Here is an 11,374-nt window from a genome sequence, read left to right as displayed (position 1 = left end):
ATTATTACCTTATCACCAGTAGCATATTTTCATATTTTTAGTTAGTGATAATTGTCATAGGATGTCTGATGATACTTTTTTGAGTAGATTTTTCTAATTGTAATCCGTTTTTTGACTATTCAATTAGTAAAACAAAATTGTAATCCATGCTTTTTGATTGTTCTGCGTTAGACGAGACCGGTTTTGCTATCTTTGAGAACTGGGAAAAAATTATCTTTAACACAATAGTACTGAAATATAAATAGATCTAAATGTAAAGAATATTTTTTAATACGCAATATTACAATTGTTGCAACAACATAACTGATGTAGTGTTACAAATTTCCTAATTACCATTGTCATTCTTTATGTACACCAAGAAATATTCATATTTCTTCCCTTTAAATATTGTTCCTGTCCATTTCGATCTTAAAATCAGTTTAAAGACGAATGGATGAGAAAAATCAACACAGGCACAACAGTTTACAGATAGAAAGCATGACATGTAGTAGTTTATGGCGTTGAAATTAATACAGTGAACATGTATTCAAAAGAAACTAATAATGCAAGTAAACTATAATTCACAATTCTTGCGGTCAATTACTCCAGTCAGAAACATAACGTAAAGTAATTTTCAGTTAATATGCAACTACATTTTATTTTTACATGTATTTCTTGTAGTAATGCAATATTATGTTAAAGAAGTGCTAGTTTATGTTGTGGCATCATTGATAGCAGAAGAAACTGTAATGACAGTTGGCAGTATTAGTTATCAGATTATTGTGTTCTCCTCATTCTGTTTTTGTCGTTTTTGACAGATTTTGTGTCTTCGTTGAAATGTTCGTTACGTTGGGTTAGTGTTGTTTTTCCAGTGTTGATTAGAAGGAAGTGTGATTAGAACTTCGCGCCTTGCCAATCTTCGATTTAGTAAACTAAAATATTAACGTAGTTGTTTAATATTAGGCATTGTATATTGTGTCAAGTTGTTTCAGTTTTAAATTTAAATCTGTTGTAGGCCATGCCAGTTGTTCAATAACCTAGTTTGGGAACGTTTAATTGTATTTTTGTTGTAAACGGTAAGTTCTAAATAAAATATATTCATATTAATTTTTTAGATTATAATGTTTTAGGTTTTCTAATTTGTCTTTATGATATTTATTGGTTAACTTACAGCCTATTTGGTTTGTAATGACCCAACAGTTTTACATGATTTTTAACCACCCAGTATTTTATGTCATGATTAAAAAGATTGAAGCTGAAACAGTTTAGTTAATGATAAAACCAAATTAAAACTTACTAGGGTAGGGTCCAATAAGCGGACCCGGTTTTTTATATCGAAATTGGCAAACGATATTACTTAATCATAACCATCGATATAATCAATCGATACTGATTAATTATTTTGAACTATTAACTTAAATAATCTATATGAACAGCTGTAAACACTTTCAAATAATACAATTAAGGTAATATTTTAAATTTCACATAAGTAACATTGTGTATTAAAAATGGCTGTCAATCTTAGGAAGCTTCACGAAATTGCTTTAAAAGACGATAAAACATGTTTTTTTATGGCTTCAGAATGTTGGGTTAGTACCTAAGAATCCATTATGTGATATTTGTGGAAAGGTAACAAATGTAACTGTCAGAGGAGCTACATGGTCGTCTTCAGATGCAAAAAAGAAGGTAAAGGTAATGGTAAAGGTTATTTGTTACATCATTAAATTCACATTTTAATTTAAAACATATGATTGTTATTACTTTTATATCGATTGATAGTCTATGATTCGATATGCGAATATTAGGTATCGATGATTAGCCTATATTCGATATAAAAAACCGGGTCCGCTTATTGGACCCTACCCACTTACTATATTTTGTAAAGATAGTTTTATAAACATAACATCACACTATTGAATGAGCCAGGCAGCTTCAACTCTTTATTGTATGTACATAGGCTAAGCTACTGTTTCCTCTCTATTCCACACTAGAGAATGTTGTACAGTCAGTTTCAAACAAACGTAGTGCATACTTAACTTTTTTCTAAACTTAGTAGGCCACCACTTTTATAAAGATAAAGACATGTGAGTGCCTCGGTGATAGGACAGGTAGAAACACTAAGCAATGTTGTCAGCTTGTTCTCTACACATGGTTACGCTGTGAGAGGGTTGTTGGTGGGTGGTTAGGGATGACGCTGTAGACACAAATATTCTGCACTCTGCATTTCTTGCTAGCTGGCTACCTCAGTATACCCTACCATCTTCTATTTGTACTTTGGTACTATCTCAAGGGCACTATTTTGGAACAGTTTTTCTTACCAGAGACTTAAAGAAACCACATTATTTAAAAGGACAAACTTTATTGAGTTAGTATGAATTTTCCTTGTGATTGTAACGATCGATTCTTATTTCTACCTCCCAAAAGGAAGGGATGTCGGCGAGAAGCAGGTGACTCTATCCCCATCTATTTCTTATTAAAACGAAATATAATTAAGTTTAGATTAGATTAAAATATATTACTAGTAGTACCAAAGTTACAGATAACCTTTATGACCACTCTGTTATCTGAGCTTGAATTTGGGTACTATCTAGAGGGGTGTTTTTCTGATTTCACCAGAAGTGCGGGGGTGACACTGGATGCATTACCAAAGTCCACACTGATGGTTAGAGTCATTTCCAACCAGTTCTTTCCCGATCTCTGATCACGCTCCAGATTGTCCAACTTTCCCGATGTTAGATCACGTTAAACTACTGAAGTCGGTAAAGTATCGATCGGAAATGCCCCTGGTCATCAAGTGCAGGTTTACGTGGTGCCTTTGGTGCCACCCCGTACTTCTTGTGAATTTTATTCCTTTAGATAGTACCTTTTTAAATTCAAGCTCAGATTACGTGAGTACTCGTAAATGTCAACTTTAACTTTTATATTTGTTAGTACTTAGGTAGAGCCTAATAACAAATAGTAGATAGGGGCAGTGATCTGCTCGCTGACATCGCTTGCTTTCAAGAGGCAGAAAGAAGAACCGATTGTCATAATGACATGTGATTTTCATAGAAGTCAAATAAAGTCTATTATTTCTATTATTGTAGTTTTCTTAGGTCCCCGGTAAGAAAAATGGATAGAGTACGATAAGCAGACCTGGTTTTATATAAATTTGTATAATTATCGATAATTAATCATATATCAAAATAAATACAATTCTTTAAATCACATCAACATATCTATAGTCATAATAACAATAATATTTGAAATTAAAATAATTAATATAATATACATAGCAACAATCTCGTAAATAATAAAAGAGCTATAACGATTAAACAAACAATTAGAACTTGAAATATGAAAACTCATAAATCATGACAAAATGATAACATATAACAAACATTTATATAAAAAATACGAAATGTGCGTAATATTTATATTTTCTCCTGTATAGTAATGATTAATTGCTTTTAAAATTTTTTTGAAAAATACATATATAAATATGTTTATTATATGAAAAAGGTTTTAAAGTTAATACAAGTTAGTTATTGTTCAAAAATTAGTATCGATTTAAGTAATATTGTTTGTTAATATCGATATGAAAAACTGAGTCCGCTTATCATACTCTACCCAGCAAAATTGTCAAAAAAGTAGTGGCCTCCGGATAATACGAAAGTACTCTTCAATTTAATAATGTATGGTATGATTGTAGGTAGTAATAATCACAAATAATTATATTTTATAATACCAAAAATCTGTGTTATCTGGGGGCGATGACTGGGAGTTCCGTGGTCCAGTTTGCATCAAACATTATCTTGTGTATTACTGTGCCTTGTGAATAACCATGACTCAAGTAGTACGAGGCATGTTCAGAAAGTAAGTACCGTTTAAAAAAGTCAAACAATTTTTTCAACACAGTTTTATTTCTTTATGAAAGCCCAAACCTTAAAATATTTTACTACTTAGTTGCCACCGGGGTTCAAACACTTGGGGGTTGATCAATTTGTCTAAACCCTCTTAAAAAGGGGGAACTCTTTGTAAAATGTTCGCACCAACGAATGTAGCAAAGACTCCACTGCAGTTTTTACTTTACCGTCGGTTTCAAAACGTTGGCCGCTTAGCTCACACTTCATGTGCAGGAACAAGTGGTAGTCAGACAATGCCAAATCCGGGCTGTAGGGCTGGTAATCGAACATTTCCCAACGAAATTGTCTAACCAATGTTTTAATGTCACCAGCAGTAAGGGGATGAACATTGTCATGGAGCAACACAATTCCGTTACTGAGCATTCCCCTCCATTTGTTTTAAATTGCCCACCTTAGTTTTCACAATACCTGGCAGCATTAATGGTTTTACCTCTTGGGAGAAAATCAATCAGCAAAACACCTTTCTGAACTCAAAAGACAGTGCATGTCAGTTTTTGTTGTCTTGAATTATGTTTCATCGGGGATTGCATGTGTCATAACTCCAATGAACGACTGCTGTTTGGATTCTGGTGTGACATGACGGACCCAAGCCAAGTTTCATGACCTGTCACAATTTTGTTTAAAAAAATCCTCACTATCATTACTGTACCTGTGTGAGAAAAATCAAAACACTTCCAAGTTTTGTGCTTGTCAGTGTTGTTTTCGGCGGTTTGTGGAACTGCTGAAATCATAGACTGTTAGGCCTCATGGTGTGCTTCCGGGGTGCGCAAAAGGCCCTTAAAGCTTAAGTGCATGGCAATAGGCCGCCCCATAGAAGAAGAAGAGCATTTTTAGAACCCATCGGGGACACAGCTTGTGGTAACCTAAGTGGCCTGTAACAATTTCGTACAAAAGGGTGTGTGAAATTTGTTGGAAATCGTCAGATAGCGTTGTCATAGTGAAACTTCTGTTCTCTTGGATTTTTTCTTCAACTGCCCTTACCAGATCATCAGTGACAAGAGAAGGCCGACTACTCCGATTCCCATAATGCACATTTGTTTGACTGCCATTGAACATTCTAACTCACTTTCTAATCATTCCTTCACTCATCACGTCCAAATAAACATCTCAAGGTTGACGATAAATTTCAGCCGGTTTCACATTGCTTGCGTTAAAAAATCTTATTACAGAACAAATCTCACAATTGGCAGGATCACTAATTGTCTTAAGAAATTATATAGATTGTTTGGTATGTGAGCAGTTTAAGATTTAACTACAAAAATAAATTACGTTCTATTGGTTTTTTTCTACTTTATGAATAAACGGAGGCCACCCATTCAGAGCACAGTGTCACTTGTTAAGGTTAGTTGAATTTATTGTCAATTATAAAGAATTTTTTTCTTCACTAAAGATAGTTATCAAGATCATGCATACACAATCTGACTGTGTTGCTTGTTAATACAGGGATGCTACAGGTCAGGGAAATCAGGGAAGTCAGGGAAAAGTCAGGGAAAAAAAACAGGACTGGAAATCAGGGAAAAGTCAGGGAATCCGGTCTCAAGTCAGGGAAAAGTCAGGGAATTTCGACGTTGGTCAGGGAAAAATATAAAATCCCTTTACACAAATAATCTTACTGCCGCCACGCCGAGTCCAAGCCTGCAGACGACGCGGCGCATGAAGCAGGCAGCCAAAAACCCTGGGGATTGCGTCGAAAAAAGTCAGGGAAAAATGAAAAATTTGGTATGGAAATCAGGGAAAAGTCAGGGAATTTCATTATTGGACTCCTGTAGCAACCCTGTAATACCCGTTCTTATCGTATGCCTCGTGATCAGACCCTCTAAATTTTTTATATTTGACTGATCAGTACTAACTTGAGGGATATTTTTGTTTCATCGCCAGGGCACTTATACCCATAAGTGGTTTCAAGTTTAGGTTTAGAAAATATTCATTCAATTATAATACACTAAATAGTGCAAAAATAAATACTTAAGGCTTAGTAAAATTGTATTACAATATGAATCAGCAAAAAGAAGGATTAATGCAACTAAATACAAACCAAAATTAGAACATTTTATTTATTCCAGGGTCAAAATTCTGATTTTTTTTATAGTCAGAACAAAATAAAAACAATAGGTATACTGTTATTATTTAGGTACAATTTCACTTTGATTTCTCTTTAGCTACATGGTTTATAAAGAAACATTCTTTGCACATAGGTACTCTACACTGGCTACATTTAGTAGAAGTTTTTTTGGCATTTTGTTGTGCCAGTCTTCATTGAAATTCGTTGGAATTCTTCTTATAACACAATGGACATCTGATGCGTTTGTTGTTTGCAACCAACAAATGAGGTAATGGTTCCGGGCCTGCTTCTGGACTCGGTGTATAAATACACATTTTTACTATGTCTTCCTTGAAAGTGGTAATGGAACAATTATTTTTAGTTACAGTCTTATAAATGGACCACACATTCACAATAGAAGCATTCAGAAGTGGGTCAAAGGTCACTTTTCTGTACCATTTTACTGTCTTTCAGAGACAGTTTGAGTACATGCCCATGTGACCACTCAGATCTATGTACGATTTACCTGCATTGTAGTCATAACTGCTACAGATTTTTCATACTGTTTATTGCACAATGTGACTGTTCTCATTTTATCAACATGTTTGGTTATTATCATGAGAACATCATGCTTGTCCTTCGATTTAAGTATTCTTATCATTTTTCTAAGCTGATATCTCACCTTTTTTAAATTTTAATTTTACTACATCAGGTGGAAAGTTCTTCCAGAGTCCAAGTAAGGTGCAATGAGCTCCATTACTATATGTTCTGAAACAGGATTGCCTACAATTGAATTGTTTCCAGCATATGCTTTGTACTGTACAGCGCGTAAGAGTCTTTCTTCTTCTTCTTTATTTTCTTCTATGGGGTGGCATACTGCCTGCACTTAAGCCTCAAGGGCATTTTGCGCACCCCGGAAGCACACCATGAGGTCTACCAGTCTATCATTTCAGCAGTTCCACAAACCGCAGAAAACAACCTATCAAGTCCTCCGGGGGAATTCACCACCCTTGTTCAAACTACCAAAGATGGCAACAATCAAAGAGCAAGTGTTCGGCAGTTTCATCCTTCTCATCACACATTCTACAGAGCGGATTCTCATGAAGGATACCGACTCTGTGAATACAAAGTTTAAAAATTTTGACACTGTATCGGTGCACTTTATTTTTATAAGGGGTATGTACATTTGTTGTACTGTGTAACGGTTTGTTACAAAAAGCTTGAAGTAATCAAAGGGATTACATCAGATATAGTGTCAACCATATCAGGTTGATGCCTACAGGTTCATTGTCTGGGTTAAAATCAAAACTATTTAGATTGTCCTCATTTCCTACATGTCCCCAAGTCATATTTCTAGGTGCAGTATGATTATTTGCTTGTAATGGTTGAGGTGCATTATTACGATTCCTTATGGATTTGTTACTGTCATTATAACTGTTAGATAGCAGAAGTCTATCACTTAGACTAGTAAAAGGTAGAAGTCGTCTACCTCTGTTGTGTTGAGTCGATTCGTCACTATCTGTAGTCTCTTCATCACTAATAACAAATTACGGGTCAGCATCACTGTCATAGAAACCGAATAGTCCATTGTCACTTTCTGATTCACTCCACTCCATTTCAAATTATGACTGAAGCTTAGTGTTGTGATATCATTTATTACTTTCTTTCGAATTTCCATCAGAATCGATGCATTTTGAGATAAGCAAAAGTCATTCATGCATTTTTTTACTATTACTATTCATACATTTTCTTCTGTCAAAGTGAGCTCAGCAACCTCATTTTCCTAAAAAACATCATCAAGTTCTTCAAGCAAAGGTAGTTTTTGAAAAGCATAAATGAACAGTCTTCCCTCCTATTTATTTCACCATGAGAGTTATTATAATACAATTAACACAATTCATCTGAGATTCATCAAATAATTTGTTTGTCAAAGATAATATATATTTTACTAGTATTATAATCAGCGTCGTAGGAGCATGTAAAATTAACATTATTCGAAACTTTCAAGCATTAATTTCTAATAAAAAACCTATTTAGATCATAATAAATTCAATGTCTGAAGAAATGATTTATATGTAGCTTAATTTGCCTTTACTTTAATTGGAATTAACAGTTTGTCATAATCTGTTCACCTCTATACAAATTTTTCAAAAAATTGTTTCCAACTTTTTAAAATTTTTTGCAATCCTATTTGGAATTACAATTTTCCTTTGATTTGTTGTGGGGGGGGGGCTGGGAGGAATTAACCCGCTCACCCATTGGATTTGTCCCAGTTGAACCAATTCTGAAGAAAATTGAAACTAAATTAGTGGTTAAAAAGAATTTTAAATTCTTAAAATAAATTTTAAAATTAACTAAACTTGTTAATTTTAACATCTTTTGATTTGAAACATGGTTACTTTCTATTATAGCAAACCATTATATTAGATTTGGAATTGTTACTTCTGGTAGTCACAACAAAACGAGAGCTAATATGACTAATTGACATGTTAGATAATCCGTCCAAATCAATCGTCAGCGTTTGAATCGTATTAGCCTTGATTATACGAATTTGTATGGATAGTCAAAGTTATTACCATTAGCTTCGAGTACAAATGTCTATTTATATCTGCTTGTTATGTCTGGCTTTAGTTGTCATATCATAGTCGGTCTAAATTGTCGTCTTTTCCTGATAATTAAGCAGAGCTTGCTTAGAAATTGCGTTAGCCATTTACACCTCGTAAATTATTATTCACAGATTTAATATTAATTTCTTCTTTTTTGCTACGTTTCTCATTTTTTTGCAGTTTGCACAATTCCTTGGGCCGTTTACTTTGATCTACAATTGGGGGAGATGTGACATAATCTTCTTGTAGGCCTAGGATGTAAACAGGTGAATCAACCCATGTAAAAATCATGTACCTAATTAAATAATCTCTAGGAATTTTCTCCTTATGGCAGCTGATAGAAAATATGTTATCCTTTAATGCTATCACCCAGGAGGGAAAAGTTAAATCCCTACAGTCGAATTTTTGTTAGGCTAGTTCCCAGTACGTAACTTAAATAAAAAACGTTAGTTTAACAAAGTAAAGTATCTTATACTTTATAATTTACGGTCCGTACTTGTAACCTTGAGAATACCACCAGATTAGTCTATTCGGCTCCTGCTAAGTAAATAATAATAATCCGATGAATGTTTTTAAATAGTTGGTAAAGAATTAAGGTATGTTAGTAAATTTGAGCCGGCAGGAAGGTACTTAATTATGGTTGTGGTTTTAGTGGTATACTATTATTTGATAATATAACACGATATTGGTGTGTATGAAGCGTTTGCACTTAGCAAAGTTTGCTAATATGGAATTCAACTTTATTCTCAGTTTTTTGTATGTCATACAACAGCTGATCAGTTGTTGGTCGACTACGCAGTGGTAATTGGCCAATGGCGATCCACGCTGCACTCTTGTCACTCAAGTCTTGATCGAAAGTGTTGTTATTGTTTGAGGTTATGTGCGTTTTATTCTAATCAGATGTTCTATACTGTTTTACAACATTGAAGAGGTGTAAAGTTTTAATAACTACCGATTTTAAGAACATGTATTCTTAATTATTGCCAAGTTCTTTTTCGTTTGGACTCATCTTTCCCAGTATACTTGGTGTATTGTTATAGGTTAGCTTTTGTTATTTAAACCTTTTACTTTACATACCTAGGCCTACACTAGCTGCTGATTTCATGTTCTGTACATTACAATGAAAACTTAGTGCGTAATTCGTAACGTGTTTTCTATGAAATCCTGTTTCTGAAATGGCTTTAGATTGGGAAAAATACTTGAACTGTGTCAAACATTTTTTGTCAGTGTCTGATTCTATAGATGATGGGTGGTTTGGGGTTGAAACACTAGACTGTAAAAAACTACCGGAAAACTATTACTTATACAAAAAAAGTGCAAGTGAAGTGCCCACAATGACACTAACCAATACATTCATGTTTGAAGAAGAACATATGTTGGAAAGTCAACTTGATATATTATCTTTGAGAGATCAATCGCAATATACTTCAGAACAAATCATCTGGGAATACAATATCCTTTACAGCCCAAGCTACAGTGTGCCTGTGTTGTATTTTAATGTGAGAAATACTTCAGGTAAACTTCTAAGTCTTGATAAAGTGTGGACACTACTCAATATTCCGGAAGAAATGTTGTCAGAGAGATGGAATTTTGTTTCTCAACAGGAACATCCGATACTTTTGAAACCGTTCTTTTATGTTCATCCATGTAGAAGCTCTGAATTCATGAAAATAAGTGAACAATCAACTGTAAATCCCCTGGTTACATGGCTAAGTAGTATCGCTCCAATAGTTCATCTCTACATTCCTATAGATTATGGAAAACAGTCTTTTGAGAAATGTTTGCATTAGGCCTAACTGTAATAATACAGAACTATTTTGTTTAGTGCATGTTTTTGTAAACCTATCGTTGTTATAAGTATTAATGTCTGATCTCAATTATAAATAGGCCTACATTAGTTTTTTGTTAATAATAGCATTGCTAACTGTTGGTAAACAATTAAAGGTAATTAATCGTATACAATTCAGTTATCACCCACAATGTTTTCCATATGAGATATATTACTCACAATATGTTTCTAAAGATAAAGTAACATGAATAAAAAGCTGAAGTTGTTCTAAGAAGACAATTCATTTTCGGAAAAACAAAAAAAAATATTGTAAAGTAACTAGTAGTAAAATAGTGGGATAGGGTACGATATGCGGACCCGGTTTATTGTATAGAAGAATATAGTCATCGATACCTAATATTCGCATCTCAAATCCTAGACTATCAATCGATATAAAAGTACCTGTAGTCCTCAATTACAATCATATATCATTAAATTAAAATATGAATTTAATATTTACAGTGATCAAACAAATTATTATAACCAAAATTAGGAAAAACTGAAGACGACCATATTTACTCCTCTCACAGTTACAGTTGTTTCTTTCCCACAAATTTTACATAATGGGTTTTCGGTACGAGTCCAACATGTTGAAGCCACGAAAAAGCAACGTCGTGTAGTTTTCTAAAATTGACTGCCATTTTTAATAATGAGAATTACTTATGTAAAATTGAAATATTATCCTACGTGTATTAGTTTAGAGTGTTTACAGCTGTTGATATAGATTATTTTAAGTTAATAGTTCAAAATAATTAATCAGTATCGATTGATTGTATCGATGGTTATGATTAAGTAATATCGTTTGCCAATTTCGATATAAAAAACCGGCTCCGCTTATCATACCCTACCCGAATAGTGTAATGAATGCCTCCAGCCTTTAGCACGGCTGCGGCTATGCTGTGCTGTTGGTGACAAATAACATAAAATTTCTCACAATTTTCTATTTCTGGAATAAAATTATTGTAGTGGGATATTATGTGGTTGCAGTATAGTTATGGCCACCACCATAATCAAA

The 11,374-nt window shown here is 33.7% G+C and overlaps 2 protein-coding genes across 3 annotated transcripts in view; both read left to right on the top strand.

Moving 5' to 3' along the window:
- Window positions 1-791: 791 nt before the first annotated feature.
- LOC124367661 (kelch-like protein 26) overlaps window positions 792-11,374 on the top strand; it is a 52,590-nt gene continuing 42,007 nt past the window's right edge. Inside the window, exons 1-2 of one of the 2 annotated variants that reach the window (XM_046824667.1) lie at window positions 792-1,055; window positions 8,712-8,797. The gene's annotated coding sequence lies outside the window, so the exon portion shown is untranslated. The remainder of the gene's footprint in view (window positions 1,056-8,711; window positions 8,798-11,374) is intronic. The other variant, XM_046824666.1, reaches the window with a different exon arrangement.
- Window positions 9,326-10,642, top strand: LOC124367662 (ubiquitin-like-conjugating enzyme ATG10). The gene has a single exon (XM_046824668.1). It carries the CDS (start codon window positions 9,707-9,709, stop codon window positions 10,319-10,321), a length of 615 nt encoding a protein of 204 aa, XP_046680624.1. The 5' UTR covers window positions 9,326-9,706; the 3' UTR covers window positions 10,322-10,642.

This window comes from Homalodisca vitripennis, chromosome 8, assembly GCF_021130785.1.
Source record: "Homalodisca vitripennis isolate AUS2020 chromosome 8, UT_GWSS_2.1, whole genome shotgun sequence".
Taxonomy (NCBI): domain Eukaryota; kingdom Metazoa; phylum Arthropoda; class Insecta; order Hemiptera; family Cicadellidae; genus Homalodisca; species Homalodisca vitripennis.
Note: the sequence above shows the minus strand (reverse complement) of the source record. Positions and strands in the feature narration are given on the sequence as shown.

What these genes read in the sequence shown, in the direction of transcription:
- LOC124367662 (XM_046824668.1), top strand. Translation starts at nt 9,707, where the DNA reads ATGGCTTTAGATTGGGAAAAATACTTGAACTGTGTCAAACATTTTTTG.